We start from the raw sequence: 16,367 nt of genomic DNA, 5'->3' as shown, positions 1-16,367 counted from the left end.
GAACTACTGTGTCACTAAAACCATGAGGCACAATAAAGTGAAACCATTCCATTACAAACCACCATATTAGTTTCTAAGCTCAGTAAAATTACGACAAAATATTTATTGATCCTCTTTCGTCTACTTTGTGCATACACATCAAGTCTAACTTCATCCTGCAAAAAAAAAAAATTTCTCACAGAGGACGAAAGAAATGTTCTGTTTGTTCTCATAATTTCCTACAGTGTGTTAGAGTGTTCACATTTTGTTAACCGTTGTATTATAGCTTTACTTAGAAATTATCATTACATCAGTATTTTTCTTCAGACCTTTTAAGTATCTGCTATTAACTGCAACTGGAAAGTATTAAAATGGAAATGAATGTTAAATTGGAAGTAACCAATACTTGCAAACAGTTTTTGAAAGTAAATGATATGAATTATAAATACATATATCATAAACATAAAAATTCTGAAATTAACAAACCTTGGGATTAACTTCTTCTCCAAAGCTGACAATATCAACATTGACTTTTTCCTTCTTGAGCCTTTTTGCCAGACGGATGAGATCACTTCCTTTTGCTTGCACAGGGCTTCCCACAAATGCTACAATGCGCATTTTATGGTTTTTGCCTTGTCGATGTTTCAGTGCTAACTGGAAAGAAGCTCCACCAATGTTAAAATGTGTTACTAGTCAAAGTCCACACACTAACCAACACATTCTCCAATGCTCTATAATTTGTAGGGTAACCCGATTGTTATGCTTCCTTATGCATCTGAACCCAACTTCAAATTCCCAGATACATTTCACGTCAGCAGTACTGACATTGGCAGATTACTTTCAGTAACCAGTTTCAAATACATATTATTCCTTAGTTTTAATTATTTTTAAAAATACAGTAAATTAAATGTACAAACATTTTTTGTAGTTACTGTCAGATGAGGAAACAGCTAAAGCAGAAAAGTTACCGACTCAATGCAGGGATGAAAAAATGATGCAATAAACACAACCCCACTAAGTGGTGAAACGAAATCAGTGTAAGTACAAGAGGGAGGAACTCAAAGCATACTAAAGTTATGCAGGAGTCACACTAATAATAAACCGAGATTTAAAAAAAAAAGTTCACACAACCATCCCACCTGATTCAGCATGGTGAAAACATTAATGTCAGGAATAAAGCCTACTCCCCTGGAGAAAGCCTAAAACTGGACTGTTCTTTAACCACCAGCTAGTAGCAACGATAACAAATTATTCAGGCCCTGCATTTGTTGGGATACTTTAAGAAGAGGGCATTCCATTTGGATGTGAGCTGCCATCAGCAAGGCACCACAGTGTGTGTGGCAGTCAATGCATGTCAGAAATTGGTCTTGATCTTTCTTCTTGGTAAAATGGTGGGCATTGGTAATAACCACCAGTTATAACTTGAAGACATTATGGGTCTCCGACACATAATGTAGTTCTTGGCTGCTATTACATGTTAAAGTGAATCATCATCATCATTGCATTATCTTGATACCCGTGGGTATAGTGGCCAAGATCCCTTGATACTTAAAGATAACAGAGAAAATGTGTGTTGATGGACAATGGGGGAAATGGAGGCTTTAGGGCTATGGAGCAGATCTAGCCAAACCTGCAGTCCAGGTCCACACCAGGGAGGGGTACAAGAACTGATCCAATTGATACAGGAAGGAAAGATCTCTACAGAGTACTCCCAATCAAAGTCTAGTTTGGAATCCTCCCTAACTCAATTGGAGGGTTATAGGGACAGAACTTCAAGTGAAGAAACAGAATCTGAGAGTTTAGTGGTTAGGGAGTTGGTGTATGGTGGGGGTATAGTTGAGCAGCTGTTGGTCATGCCAAAACTGGAAGGATAGGATTCCAGACTCTGCCAGAAGACTGTCTACTGGGCTTATTCGGAAGGCCCTGGTGGCAAGCATTCCATCATTACCCTAAAATGGTGAAATGGATCTAGCAGTTGCAATGGTGATATGCTGCTGCACATAGACCTGCATCCAGAGTTCAACTGCGATAAAAACAGAGCTCTACAAAAGATAACAGAGTGGAATGATCTGCACCCCATGTGGTATGACCAGCAAAATTGAGTGTATTCAGTGTCAGCATGCAACTTCTACTGAAGGTAAAAAGTGTGATACTGAGTTTGGAGACCCAGGAAAAATAACAGTCCGCCTTGACTACTTTTTTTATTCTTTTATAAATTATACACCTTAAAGTGTTTTGGCCACAGTTATCCTCAGACTATGTCGGATAACAAATAAGTAGTATTTCCAAAAATGTTACAATGGTAAGTACATAGGGTAAATCAAAAATACATCACATTTAAAATCTTGATAAGATGTTAATTGAAAATGTACCTATCACATTAAAATTCAAATTGAAGACTACAGATTTTATCTCACATATAATCATCTAGTAAAGATAATCTATAAAAATAATAAAATGGACAAATGTGATGATGAAAGTAATTCAACAAATGCCTTAATACGCAGAGCTTAACTATCCTAGTGTAAGGTATAACCTATTTTGCATCCCCTTTTTTCTCTTTGTGAAATGAGAATATTAAGATGAAAATAATTGGAACTGTAGACATTGGTATCACTGCTATCTCACAGCTGTTGCATTTTCTTCTGTGTAGGCACTGCATGTGTGACCTTATATGCTGGAGCTCATGCCTAACACAGCACATCATATTGCAAGACTACGAAGTCTTGGAAAAAGTCAAAATATCAGTTTTATTTGAAATGATTTTGTTGCTAAGCAAGCACTGTAGCTATCTCTTACTGTGAACAAAGATTTCCATTTCTTCCAGGATATTTGATGATGATGATGATTATTTGAGGTGAGGGGCACTCTATATCATGGCTTTCAGTGCCCTGATGAAAAGTCAGCCTGATAATCTCAAGGACGGGGACAAAGGCTGTCCTCACATGTGGATCAGTTTATAATGGATTGAAGTCTGCCTCCCTTCCCACCAATTTAGGCATGATGCCTGAGAGTTCACAAATTTCACCACCCTTGTAACATTGGAATCAGGGACAGATCTCCATCGAGACTGAGGGCTGCCCTAATATCAGTAAACAGGACACACTTAGCCACAATATGCTGAACTGAAAGCGGCACGCCACAAACTTCACAGAGCGATGGAGCCTCCCACCAGACGAGGAAGTCCTGTGTTAAAGGGTTATGCCTCATGCACAGTCTGGTAAGCAGAATCTCCTTCCAGCGGTGAGGCTGACATGAAGTCTGCCATGCCTTTGTGGTCGATTTGAGCTACTGCAGTTTGTTGTCTGTCACCTGCAACCATTCAGTCTCCCACAGATGCATGATGCGTCTGTCAGAAAATGAGATTGCGGCATGCAAAGGGATGGTACACTAATGGACAGCACCATGCCAAAATGCTTCCTTGGCAGCTTTGTCAGTCATGTCATTATCCTATATCCCAATGTGTCCAGGTACCCAGCAAAAGATTGCCTCGTTGCCACGGTGTTTGAGATACTGCAAGGAGTCATGGATGAGCTGAATCAGCGAGTCTACTGGATACATTTGGTGGAGTCTACTGGATACATTTGGTGAAGTGCTTGCAATGCACTAATTGAGTTGGGACAGACAAGAAACGTCTCCAGTGCCATCAGAATGTCGTATAATTCCAGATCGTAATTTGTGAATTGTTCAGGAAAATACACTCTAAAAAACCCTATCAGAGTAAACAGCAGAACAACTGAGGACATTCTCATACTGGAATCCATCTGTATAAACAACAATAAAACTGTGGTATGCACTTAAAATGGACAAAAACAAAGTTGTAAAAACAAAATCTGGAGTACAAGTTTTTTGTACTGTGTCAGGCTTAAAATCACTTTGGGCAACTGAAGATGCCAAGTTGGCAATGAGTTCCATCCTTGGTTGTGTATTTTGATAGCTGATAGATCCAACGCTTTAGACAGTCTGTAGCATGTATCCAAAATGGCTTGCTTCCATGGGGCCAAATCCTGAACAACCTTTCAAAGGTCGGTGGGACCACTGAACTAAATGTCAGTGACTGACGTGACAGTAATTTTCAGTGCCTGTCAAGCCAAAAGGATACGTCACCAAATCCACAATGGTGGTTCACCAGCCTCTGCACACAGATTCTGAACTGGGATGGTCTGAAAAGCTCCAGTCGATATCCGAATGACGTCATGGTGGTCAGCATCTAACATCTTGAGGTATGAAGGATGGGCTAATCTGTAGACCATGCTGCCATAATCTAAATATGATCAAACAAATGCCCTATAAAACAGCAGGAGGCGGGACCTGTCAGCTCCCCATGTTTTTTCACTAAGGCATTTCAAAATATTCAATGACTGGAAGCCCTTTGTTCATAGGTCTTTCAGGTGTGGAAGCCCAGTTAAATTCAAGTCAAATAATAAACCAAAAAAGTGCACAGTGTCTTGAAAATGTAAAATATTGTATCCCAATGTGAGCACTGGTTGGTTAAAAACTTAGATGAGCACAGTTCAAATTGACATGTCGTCTTTCAGATGAGAACCGAAGACCAGTTGTCCACGTCTAGGTTTCCAGCCTCCAAATAGTCAGCTGTAGCTGCCTCATCATCGTCATAAGATCAGAGGAAGGGTAGAATATTGCAAAATCATCCATAAACAAAGAGCATTTGACAGGGCTCCTGACTGCGGAGAAAATCCCATTGATAGTGATGGCAAACATTGTGACACTGAGGACACTATCTTGGACATTCTCTTGAACACAGCAGTGAAACATGGCATTGCCAATGCGAAGTCGAAAATGCCAGTCCTCAAGAAAGGATTGGATAAGAAGTGGCAGGTGTCCCCATTCAAGAAGTTGGCGAAGGATGTGGTACCTCCAAGTAGTGTCATACGCTTTTTCGAGGTCATTAAACACACAAACAAATGGTTTTGGCATAAGAAGGACTCCTGTATCACCACCTCCAGTAAAAGTATGTCATCAAAGGTGGAACGATAGTGCCTGAAACCGCACTGGGAGTGGCTCGGGTGACCTCGGGTATCCAGCAGCCAGACGCGGTGGTTGACCATGCGTTCAAGAGTCTTATTCATACAAGTGGTAAGGGCTACACTCCGGTAACTTTTAGGGGTGTTACAGTCCCTGCCTGGTTTCCAGAATAGAATTAATATTGCCTTCTTCCAAGTCATGGGGTACTGTCCATCAAATCAGATCTGACTCAAACAAGAGAGGAGCTGTCCTTTCACTTCAAGGCACAGATGACCAAGTATGGCATAATGGATTTCGTCAGGTTCTGGAGCAGTGTCTGGCTGCAGACAAAGCTGATTCCAGTTTCCACATGGAGAACAGAAGGTCGTAGACATCCTCATTATGCAAGAAGAAATTGAGCCGCCTCATCTCTACAGTCCTAGGAAATGTCTGAAAAGTAGGAGCTTGTGCTAAAACCTGAGCCATATCTTCTGTCGGATCCACCAAGAACCCATTACTTGACAAGGCCATACGGAGATGTGTACTGCCCTTGCCTGAAATCCATCTTACTGATACCCAAACTTACGCAGTGGAAGTGGACCAATTAACAGAAGTTGTGAATTCCCTCCAGGAACCCTCTTCCATTCTTTTATCACTCACCTCACACGTGCTCTCGCAGGTCTGAAGGCATGAAGATTTTCTGTAATTGGACAGTGTTTGAAGTTCCGCACAGCTGTTCTTCTGGCCCTGATTGCCAACTGACAGTTTTTTTCATTCCACCAAGGTACAGGCCGTCATCTGAGGTGGTTATTTGACCAGGGAATGGACTCTGCAGCAGCTTGTTGGATCTCACAAGTGATATGGGCCACCATCTCCTGTGCACGATCCTTTTGTTCAAAAACAGCCTGGATTCACTGGGACACTGAGATCAAATATTCTCAAAGAGAAGGCACTTTAAGCACTGACTAGGCGGTGCCAAATAAGGCTTCACGCCACAACAATAAACTATGATCTTCACATTTTATGGGACTATGCTCCCACGTCAACTGCTAACCTTGGCCCCTTCTGTAAAAGGCAGCCGAACTGCACCCCTTGCCATTCCAAGTTTCCACACAGTTCTTTTTCTGACAGTAATACTAAGTCCTGGTAAAAGATAATATCCTGTGTTTTGTTCAAACGTCTATGTCGATAAAAGAAACTGGAATATCATCCAAAGTAGTACACCAAAGTAAGGCTCAGGACTAAGTGGAATCCGCTGTCTTCATCAGGAGGTAGCTGCTCTATGTCTATTGCACGCTGCCACCTCTACAAAGTTATCTTCAAAGTGTTCCATGAAGAATTTACATTTGAGATTTGGTTGTTAGAAAAGTCTCACCATCTATTTTACTGCAGACTGGGTACTGTGCTGTTGTGAGTATGGTTCTCAATGTCAATACAACTGTCCTCCCTCCCATGCCATTGCAAATGATGGAACACTGAAATTATACTGATGGGCTTAATGGTGATAGTTGCGATGAAGAGACTGTCTGCCCTGGTGTTACACATTTTGACTGGAAACATCTCCAAAGATAACAGCCACTTGGCACACACTGCTGATATCTGAGCTACAGAGATGTCAGGGGCTCCAACTGTGCACGTACGGGGTGACATGCACCCTACAACCAACTGACTACAGCATTAGGATGCAGACAGGTCGAAAGCAAGATACTCGCATAGCAAAGGCCTGAGTGAAGTAGCTTGACCAGTAAGTAGAATATCCCTGTGTCATCTCATGGAGCAGCACAGTGGCAACTGGATAATAGCACTGATGGAATCTGACAGGTGTAGTATTCCAGCAAGCTGGAATGAAGGGAGCATTCTTAGACTAATTTGGCATGGCCAGTGGTTCAAATGGCTCTGAGCACTATGGGACTTAACATCTGAGGTCATCAGTCCCCTAGAACTTACAACTACTTAAACCTAACTAACCTAAGGACATCACACACATCCATGCCCGAGGCAGGATTCGAACCCGCGACCGTAGCGGTCGCGCGGTTCCAGACTGAAGTGCCTGGAACCGCTCGGCCAGCCATGGCCAGTGGCCAAGAAGTTAACACAGTGGGAATGGCAACATACACAAGCCAACTGTTTTGACATCTTTCTCATAAAATGTTAAAGAAACTATTCGGTAAAAAGTTTATTTTCTTGGCACCTTATTCATCAACTTCACTGTGAAATGCCTAGCATTTCATTGACAGTCATAACTATATTTAAGGACCATCAATAGCTGGCGAAATGAGAATTTCTGTGGATTTGCAACAAAATTAGTGAAGAAATTACACATTATTTTTAATATTGAGAATTACCTTTTCATATGTTACTGACATGTCTTGTTCTCAGTTACTTCTTTAATAACAGGCTCCGCCACAGTAGCAACTGTATTAAGGCATCAGTGAGGTGAAGTTGTGTAAACTTTGCTCTTTTGTGCAAAAGAAGAAAAATTTGACACTGCTCCAACAGAAACTTAGGTGTTACTCAAAACTCGTCACTGAAGACACTTCTATTAAAGTAATATGGCTGCTTTCGCAGGTGGCCCGGCCTCTGATGGGGGTAAGATAAGCTTGTGACAGGACTGGAGAAACTGGACTACATCCTTTGTCAGGGCTCTTATCTCTCATCTTGCCTTTAAATGAGGGACAGCCTCCCCATCCCTTCTAAAGCAGTTTTCCATCACCCACCTAACCAACAGAACATTCTAGCCCATCCCTATACCACTCCCACTCCTACTCCCAAATCCTTGCCATAGGGATCATATCCCTGTGATACACCAAGATGCAAGACCTACCCAATCTATCCACCCACTATCAGCACTTCCTACTCCAGTCCTGTCACAGGCTTACCCTACTCCATCAGATGTTGGGCTACATGTGAAAGCAGCCATGTGATGCACCAACTCTGCTGCAAACACTACACCGCCTTTTATGTTGGTATGACAATCAACAGACTTTCCACTAGAATGAGTTGCCCCTGCCAAAATAAACCACCCTGTGGCACAACCAGATGTCCATTTCTGTTGCCAAGAACAAGGTTGGATACCTGATGAGATAACATGCAGCTGAGCACAACATGCTCAATTTCAACGGTTGCTTCACAACTCGAACCATCTGGATCCATCCCTCCACAGCTAGCTTCTCTGAACTATGCAGATGGGAGTTATCTGAGCACAACATGCTCAATTTTAATGGCTGCTTCACAGCTTGGGCCATTTGGATTCTTCCCTCCACCAGTAGCTTCTCTGAACTAGGCAGATGGGAGTTATCCTTGCAACAAATCCTTTGTTCCCATAACTGTCCTGGCCCCAATCTCCAGCATCCCACTGCCCTCACATCCTCCGCCCAACAGTTTCCCTTTCTTTCATCCTGTCCCCACATTATTTTCAGTGTGCACTGCTCCCACTGGTTCCAACAAAGGTGCCTTGTATACATACCATTCTTCGCTCCCACATTTCTAGCTGGCAACCTCCCTCCTGCTTGCCTTGCCCACAAACTGCCTGCCTCCCTCCAAGCCACTAGCCTTCCATCTCTCTCCATACCTCTCCCTTCCCCCTTTACCCACCACACCTAACACAACCCCACAACAGCCTGTTCCAAAAGGCAGCACTGGCACTGTTAGTCTGGCTGGCACCATGTATGGGCATTGCCATGTACTGCATGTATGCATGCATGTTTTACCTTAGCCCGATAAAGGATTACTCTGAAAGCTAACAGGCTTTCTTTCTTTTGTGTGTGCCTATCATGCAACTACCGTATTTACTCGAATCTAAGCCGCACTCTAATCTAAGCCACACCTGAAAAATGAGACTCGAAATCAAGGAAAAAAAATTTCCCGAATCTAAGCCGCACCTGAAATTTGAGACTCGAAATTCAAAGGGATAGAAAAGTTTTAGGCCGCACCTCCAAATCGAAACAAAGTTGGTCCATTGTAATATGAGACACAATCTAGGTCGAATGAATGACGATACAGCTACAGTGGTTTGGTTCGAGATGTAAGCTTAGCAGTTAAGTTTTACCAGGTAGCCATTGCTATGTGTCAGGCGCTCCGTCCGTATTTATACGGGTACCCTTCCTTTTTCACGTGCTTCATCTGGTTTGAATGGATTGCTTATTTTTCTTTGATCTGATAAGTGCTGTTCTCTTTGTTATAGGTGTTTACTTCACTCTAAGCTGAAGATGCATTACTGTACTGTGTCATGCATTGTTTGTCGCATTCTGATAATGAGTGTTTACGGCCTGTCGCCGTTCGCGGCATAAAAAGAGAGAGAGAGGAATTGTCTTATTAGCGAAACAACGGCAAGAGACTGCTATTTGTTGTTACTTACACTGCTGCTTTCTTTGATAATGATCAACAACAACCAAATAATAGACTGTGTATGATAGAAGATGTTATGAACGAGAGTTTAGCGAAAATTTTTCTCCGTTTGAAAATCTTTGCAGACGCCTCTTTAGTACATTACATTCTGCACAGAAATTAGAGTCATCTTAGATTGCCGTGCTTCATTTCTGACTGTATCACTATTACGCATAAGAATAATATGAATATAAACATGACATGATATATATTCTTCTGCGTTTGCTGTTGTCTCACTCTAGTTTCGTAGTTTATTAGGCAGACAGAATTTAAATGAGATAGAAGCAAACACGAAAGAATACGTGGCAAAATGTTTATATTCGTATTATTCTTATGCTGAAGAGAATGCTGCATGCAATTCACAATTCATGGAAGTTCCTATTAGCAACCATCTCTTCTCACAGGTAGGAAAAAATTCAGAACGTAGAGTTGGCCATATTGACAAACATCCCTAACAGTCTTGCCAGTCAGATTTTCATAGTACATTGAAACGCTGCAACATTCGAAGATGAACAATATGGAATTTGTATTTACTTCGATGGATAATGTATGAAAATGCAGTGGTCGAAACTCGGGGCGGAGAAAAAAAGCTCGTCTTCCACCTTTTTTTTTTTTAATTTACTTACTGACGCAGAGGTTTTGGTGCCAGTATTTATCTTTGTGCCTGCAAAGCATGCCTGTGTAGCGCTACATATATTCGACTGCAGAAGTTAGTTGTGGCGGCACCTACCAACATTTTTCAGAACTTCCGCTTACTTTGCACTCGATTCTAAGCCGCAGGTGGTTTTTTGGATTACAAAAACTGGAAAAAAAGTGCGGCTTAGATTATAGTAAATACAGTAAACACTTCTACTTTTCAGTGAGTCATCTCCATTAATCCGAAAGTATTTACTTTCTACTGCAACTTTCTATCACCATTAACAAAAATTGATAATTTATTGTTATATTAGACCATTAACAAAAACATACACGTCACAGTAAAGCTGAGAAATGAGGCTATAACATACAAAATGATTTTTTTTTTTACTAAGTCGTTCCTTTAAAATAATGTGGGAAAGATCACTGTGCAGCTGAAGAGTGCATGAATTTTCACTCATGCTGTCACTGCTTCATCTGTCTGGTGGCTTAGTCAGCGTAATCTGTGGCTCATGCAGGTCCATATAAACTGTGTTAGGCCACATGGGGAATCTGCATTTGTGTATTCTCACATTTAGGCATTGTGTGAGCCAGATAGTTTGTTTAGAACTGAGTGTCAGTATGGTCATGACTGGGCAGTTACACATGTACCACATTGGGTGACCTTCCCTGTACATTTTGACCTCTGAGAAAATTGGAAAATAACCTGGCAAAAAAGTTAAGAAACGTAAGTAGTAATGTCAGGTTTCATAAGAATAGGCCAAGACAAGATCTAAGTGACAGCCAAGTTGTCCTCAGAAGAGTGGGCACAGATACAGGAGATAAAAAAAGAGGGGATACTGCAATGGCTTGATGGCCTGAGCTTGCCACACAAGTACTCCCAAATGAGATGTGGGCCTCCTGGAGGACTACTGAATAGAGGATTCAAATTGCACAAGTTATGAAGCAGTCACTAAAGTCACCTGCGCCAAGCGAAGTAGCATGTTCTGTCACTTAGTGGATGTACTCGTCTAGCCAGTACTACCAATGGACAGTTAGCTGTTGACTATCTGCACACAAAGTCATGCAAACAAAACTGTGAGGTTTACATGCAGCATGTCTCTTTTCACAGTCATTCATCATCTGCTGGAGTAGTATGATGGTGACAAGGCTGAACAGGATATGATAGGTGGATAAATCAGGTATTACATTTGTACCTATGTGGCACATGGTTATAAGGAACATTTGCGTAATGGCAGACTGGGATAGTTAGGAGATTGGTTAGGTGACAGTGCTAAATTGGCATACATAATGCTAATTTGAGGTGACTATTTCTTATTTTCAGTTTGCGGTTAGGAAGAGTTGGAGGTATGGTAGAGGACACAAAAGAACTCTTCAGTGCACTGAGTAACAGAAGAGAACTCATAGTTACAGATGTTGGAGTGCGAGAAAATGTGATGTGAGATATAAAGTGCCGCAGAAACTGATAACATTTGACAATGCATTAATTCATGGACTAATGTAGGTAAGGAGATAGAACTTGATGGACATGCCTGAAATGACATGGGGTTATACTGAGGGGGGAGGGGGGGGGGGGGGACAGGTCAACAGATGACACTGGACAACAACATGCCAATGACACCGCATGAGAAATGTATATAAAGTGAGATGTAGTGAGGGAAGAAAGATATGTCAGCAATTGCATGTTGTCTTGGTTACGCTTTACTATCAGACTCTAAGATCCGCTACTGTAGGAGTATGATCCTATTATCACTGTAAGGACAGTATTCAAACGGGTAAAGGTCTTGTGACAAGTGTTTCTGTGAAGAAAATGATCACGAAATGTGAAACCACAGGTTGTGTAGACAATAAGCCCCATAGTGGTTGATAAGACAAGTGTTACTGCTGCTCTGACAGTTCAGGAAGAAATGGAGACTTTAGTTGATTCATCTCCTCATGATGAAGTCAGCACTCGTGTAGTTGCATATCAAACTGGCAGTCCACGCACTATTGTTTGGAGAGCATCCATACAAAATCCAATGTCATCATTAACTGTTAGCCACCATTTTTGTGACATGGAGAGCATTTGCAGTGTGGGCACTTCAAAAACTGGAGGAAGAAATCAATTTGTTATCTAATGTGTTGTGGACCGATGAAGCCCATTTCACACTCCGACAGTCTGTCAACTCTCACATCTACAGACATCAAACTACTGAACATCTTAGAACTGTTTTGTAAACCCCACTGCATTGTTTGTTTTGTTTTATGGCGCAAAAACAACTAGCGTCATACGCGCCCATGTCAAAACTATAGAATACGAAGACAGAGGGCTTAAAAAATGACTACATGTCAATCCCAACCAGTGTAAGAGAAGACAGCTAAAAACTAAAAACAGGGAGGTGGAGAAAGGTCTATAAAATACACCATAAAGAAATGGAGGTCCAGAACTAAAATTTAAATGGCTTTTGGCATATTGCTAGATGGATAAAAAGTAAAACGAGGTCGACAGCTCGTGCATCATTTCTAAAATGGCCAATAACTGAGATGGCAAACCCAAGCAAGAACAAATGGTTAAAAAATGGGCATTCTATCAGGAAATGGTGGACAGTTAAAACTTGGGCGCAATGTGTACAAAATGGAGGGGAGCACCACTCAACAAATGACAATGGTTAAAAAGGCAAAGGCAGTGCCCAATACGCATCCTAGTTAAAACGACATCCTCATGGCAGGAGGGTTGAGAGGAGGTCGTCGAAGCTGCTGGGAGAGGCTTAATAACCTGGAGCTTATTCCCATGAAAGGGGGGACCAGTGTCGATGCCAAAGTGACACCACCACCTGACAGACGGCAACACAGAGATCTTCGGAGGGAATATAAGAACTAGTGCGCTGAGGTACGAGGACTGCAGCCTTGTCAGCAGTGTCAGCAGCCTTATTTCCTGTCAGACCAACATGACCAGGAACTCACACGAACAGCACTGTGGTGCCATCAAGTGTGAGCAAGTGACAGTTTTCCTGGGAATTAAGGGATGGGCAGTGTACAGCGCACAAATGCTTTGAAGGGTGCTGAGAGTCTGAGCAGATTGAAAAGCCAGTGTCACTGGATGTACTCCGTGGCCTGATACAGGGCACCTCTGAGAGCCATCACTGTACACAAAGATACTATCGTGAAGTTCCATGTTAAGGTCATGAAACTGAAGGTGACAGAGCGAGGCTGGAATAGTGTCCTTAGGAGTGAATGAAGGCCAAGTTGAACATGGGCTGCCGCACGAAGCCAAGGTGGTGAAGGGTTCACACCCACCAGGAAAATTGCAGGGAACAAGGAGTTTAGCTGCCGGAGCAAAAGATTAGATTAGATTAGTTTTTTGTTCCCTAGATCCATGCTCTGGAGATCCCAATGGATGTGGAACATGTCAATATTATTTTATTTATTTATTTTTTTAAGCTGAAATAACAATACTAATAGTATGACTATATACAATACATCATTTGTTTCTATTAAAAAATTCTTCAATGGAGTAGAAGGAGTTGGCCACTAGTAAGTCTTTCAGGCTCCTTTTAAACTGATCTTTATTTGTAACTAAATTTTTTGTTTGTTGGTAAATTATTGAAAATGAGTGTTCCCGAGTAGTGGACCCCTTTTTGAACTAAAGAAAGTGCTTTTAAGTCCTTGTGCAAATCATTTTTGTTCCTGGTATTGTATGTGTGAAGTGAGCTGTTTGTTGGAAAAAGAGATATATTACTTAGGACAAATTTCATTAAGGAGTAAATATACTGAGAGGCAGCAGTTAGTATACCCAGTTCTCTGAAGATGTTTCTACATGACGTCTGTGAATTTACTCCACAAATACTACGTATTACACGCTTTTGGACTTTGAAAACTTTTGTTTGACTTTAAGAGTTACCCCAAAATATTATGCCATATGACATTATGGAATGAAAGTAGGCAAAGTATGCAAGCTTTTTCATTTTTATGTCGCCTATGTCAGCTAACACTCGAATTGCAAATACAGATTTGTTAAGGTGTTCCTGCAGTTCTGTGGTGTGCTCCTCCCAACCGAATTTATTATCAAGTTGTAATCCCAGGAATTTAAGACTGTCAACCTCTTCTATCTGCTCTTCTTCATACTTTATGCATATGCTGGGTGGAAACCTCTTCCAGGTTCTGAATTGCACATAGTGAGTCTTTTCGAAGTTTAATGTCAGTGAGTTGGCTTTAAACCATTTATTAATATCTATGAAAATATCATTAGCAGATCTTTTTAGAACTACACTCAACATACTATTTATTGCATTTACTTTTGTCATCTGCAAACACAATGAACTCTGCTTCTGGCAATGTAACTGATGAGAGATCATTAATGTACACAAGAAAAAGCAATGGCCCTTAAGATGGATCCTTGTGGGACACCACATGTAATTTCTTCCCATTCTGATGATGACTTAATTCACTAGTCCCTTACACTGACACCCTTTGTTTCCTGTTAGCGAGGTATGACTTGAACCATTTTGCAGCACTGCCCATGACACCACAGAAATCTAATATATTTAAAAGGATGTTGTGGTTCACACAATCAAATGACTTTGACAAATCACATAAAATACCTGCTGCTTGTAATTTGTTATTTAATGAATTAAGTACATTTTCACTGTAGGTGTAAATAGCCTTCTCGATATCAGAACCCTTCAGAAATCCAAACTGTGTTCTTGATAATATGTTATTTGTGGTCAGATGGTTGAGAAGCTGCCTGTACATTACTTTTTCTAAAATTTTTGAGAATGCTGGCAAAAGTGAAATCGGTCTGTAGTTTGATGGTATCTCTTTATCCCCTTTCTTGAATAGAGGCTTAACATCTGCATATTTTAGCCTGTCAGGAAATGTCCCAGTTATAACTGACTGGTTACACAAGTAACTTAGAATTGTACTAAACTCACACGTACTCCAGGAGGTAACAGAGAAGAGGGACGCGCCCCATACTGGTGACCAAAGGTGTCATCGAAGGAGGAGGCACCCATGCCAGGCTAACAGCATGCATACCTGCTGAGGAGAAAGTCGTGACAGCAGAACAGTGCTAGTTCAGCAGCGTCGGCCAAACGGATGTCACAATGGTGGATAGTATTGAGATGGTGTAAGAGGGAAGGCTCTGCGGATGCATAAACAAAACCTCCATGGTCTGCTTTCAAATAGACATGGGACCAGTATGAATGGAGGAGGGTGGGTTGATCTGCACCCCAGGAAGTACCATTGAGGACATGCAAGACATTCAGGAACCTTGTACAGCAGGCTGCCAGGTAAGACACATGGAGGACCAAGAGTGTTTCCTATCGAGCACGAGCCCCAGGAATTTCGTACTTTCAACAAACAGAAGAGCAATAGGCCCTAGATGTAATGATGGTGGGAGAAACCAATTGTGCTGCCAGAAATTCATACAAACTGTAGCCATTGTCAATAATCCACGAGTAAAGATAATCGAGACATTGCTGAATAAGTCGTTCAATGGGACAGGTCCTTTGAGAACTACAACAGATGGCAAAATCTGTCAACAAAAAGGGAGCTGGTGGGAGGCAGGCCATTATAAGGTTAATGGCGATAGCAAAGAGGGTGACGCTAACGATGGAACCCTCAGGGACACCGTTTTCCAGGATAAAGATGCCCGACAAGGCAGAACACACATGAACCTTGAAAATTCGGTCTGTTAAAAATTCCTGAAGGAAACAGGGCAGGCAGGCATGGAAACCCCAAGTGTAATGAGTGCAGAGGATACCAGTTCTCCAACACGTGCCGTACGCCTTCTCCAAATCTAATAGCATGGCCACAGTCTGGGATTTCCACAGAAAACCATTCATGACATGGATGGACAAAATGACGAGATGGTCAGCAGCAGAATGATATGCTCAAAATCCCCAGTGTGCAGTGGTTAGTAAATCACGAGACTTGAGGCACCATACCACCTGGGCATGGATCATATGTTCCATCACCTGGCAAACACAGCTGGTGAGAAAGATGGGGCAGTAACTAGAAGGAAGGTATCTGTCCTCACCAGGCTTAGGTATGGGTATAATGGTGGCTTCATGCCAGCGTCTGTGAAACGTGCCCTCTGCCCAGATGCAGTTGTATGTATTAAGCAAGAAGGGCTGGCCCGCAAGAGAAAGGTGCTGCTACATCTGAATGTGGACAGTGTCTGGCCCTGGGGTGGAGGATTGGGATGAACTGAGAGCATGATCTAGCTCCTTCATAGTAAAGGTGGCATTGTAGCACTCAAAATTCTGAGAAGAGAAAGATATTGCCCGAGCCTCCTCCACTTGTTTCTGATGGGGAAGGCAAGGTGATAGTGGGAAGAGCTCGAAATTTCTGCAAAATGGCAGCCCAAGGTGTTGGACATAGCAATAGGGTCCACAATGACATTGTCTGCTGCTCTCATGTCG

At 41.9% G+C, this 16,367-nt stretch overlaps 1 protein-coding gene across 1 annotated transcript in view; it reads right to left on the bottom strand.

Annotated features, from left to right (window-relative positions):
- The window catches only part of LOC126095276 (26S proteasome non-ATPase regulatory subunit 4), a 94,194-nt gene that overhangs the window by 23,714 nt on the left and 54,113 nt on the right, over positions 1–16,367 (bottom strand). The window contains exon 4 of the mRNA XM_049910034.1: positions 466–633. Within this exon, the coding sequence (XP_049765991.1) occupies positions 466–633 (168 nt within the window). The remainder of the gene's footprint in view (positions 1–465; positions 634–16,367) is intronic.

The sequence above is a fragment of the Schistocerca cancellata genome, chromosome 8 (genome assembly GCF_023864275.1).
Source record: "Schistocerca cancellata isolate TAMUIC-IGC-003103 chromosome 8, iqSchCanc2.1, whole genome shotgun sequence".
Taxonomy (NCBI): domain Eukaryota; kingdom Metazoa; phylum Arthropoda; class Insecta; order Orthoptera; family Acrididae; genus Schistocerca; species Schistocerca cancellata.
This window is presented reverse-complemented; position numbering and strand designations above follow the sequence as displayed.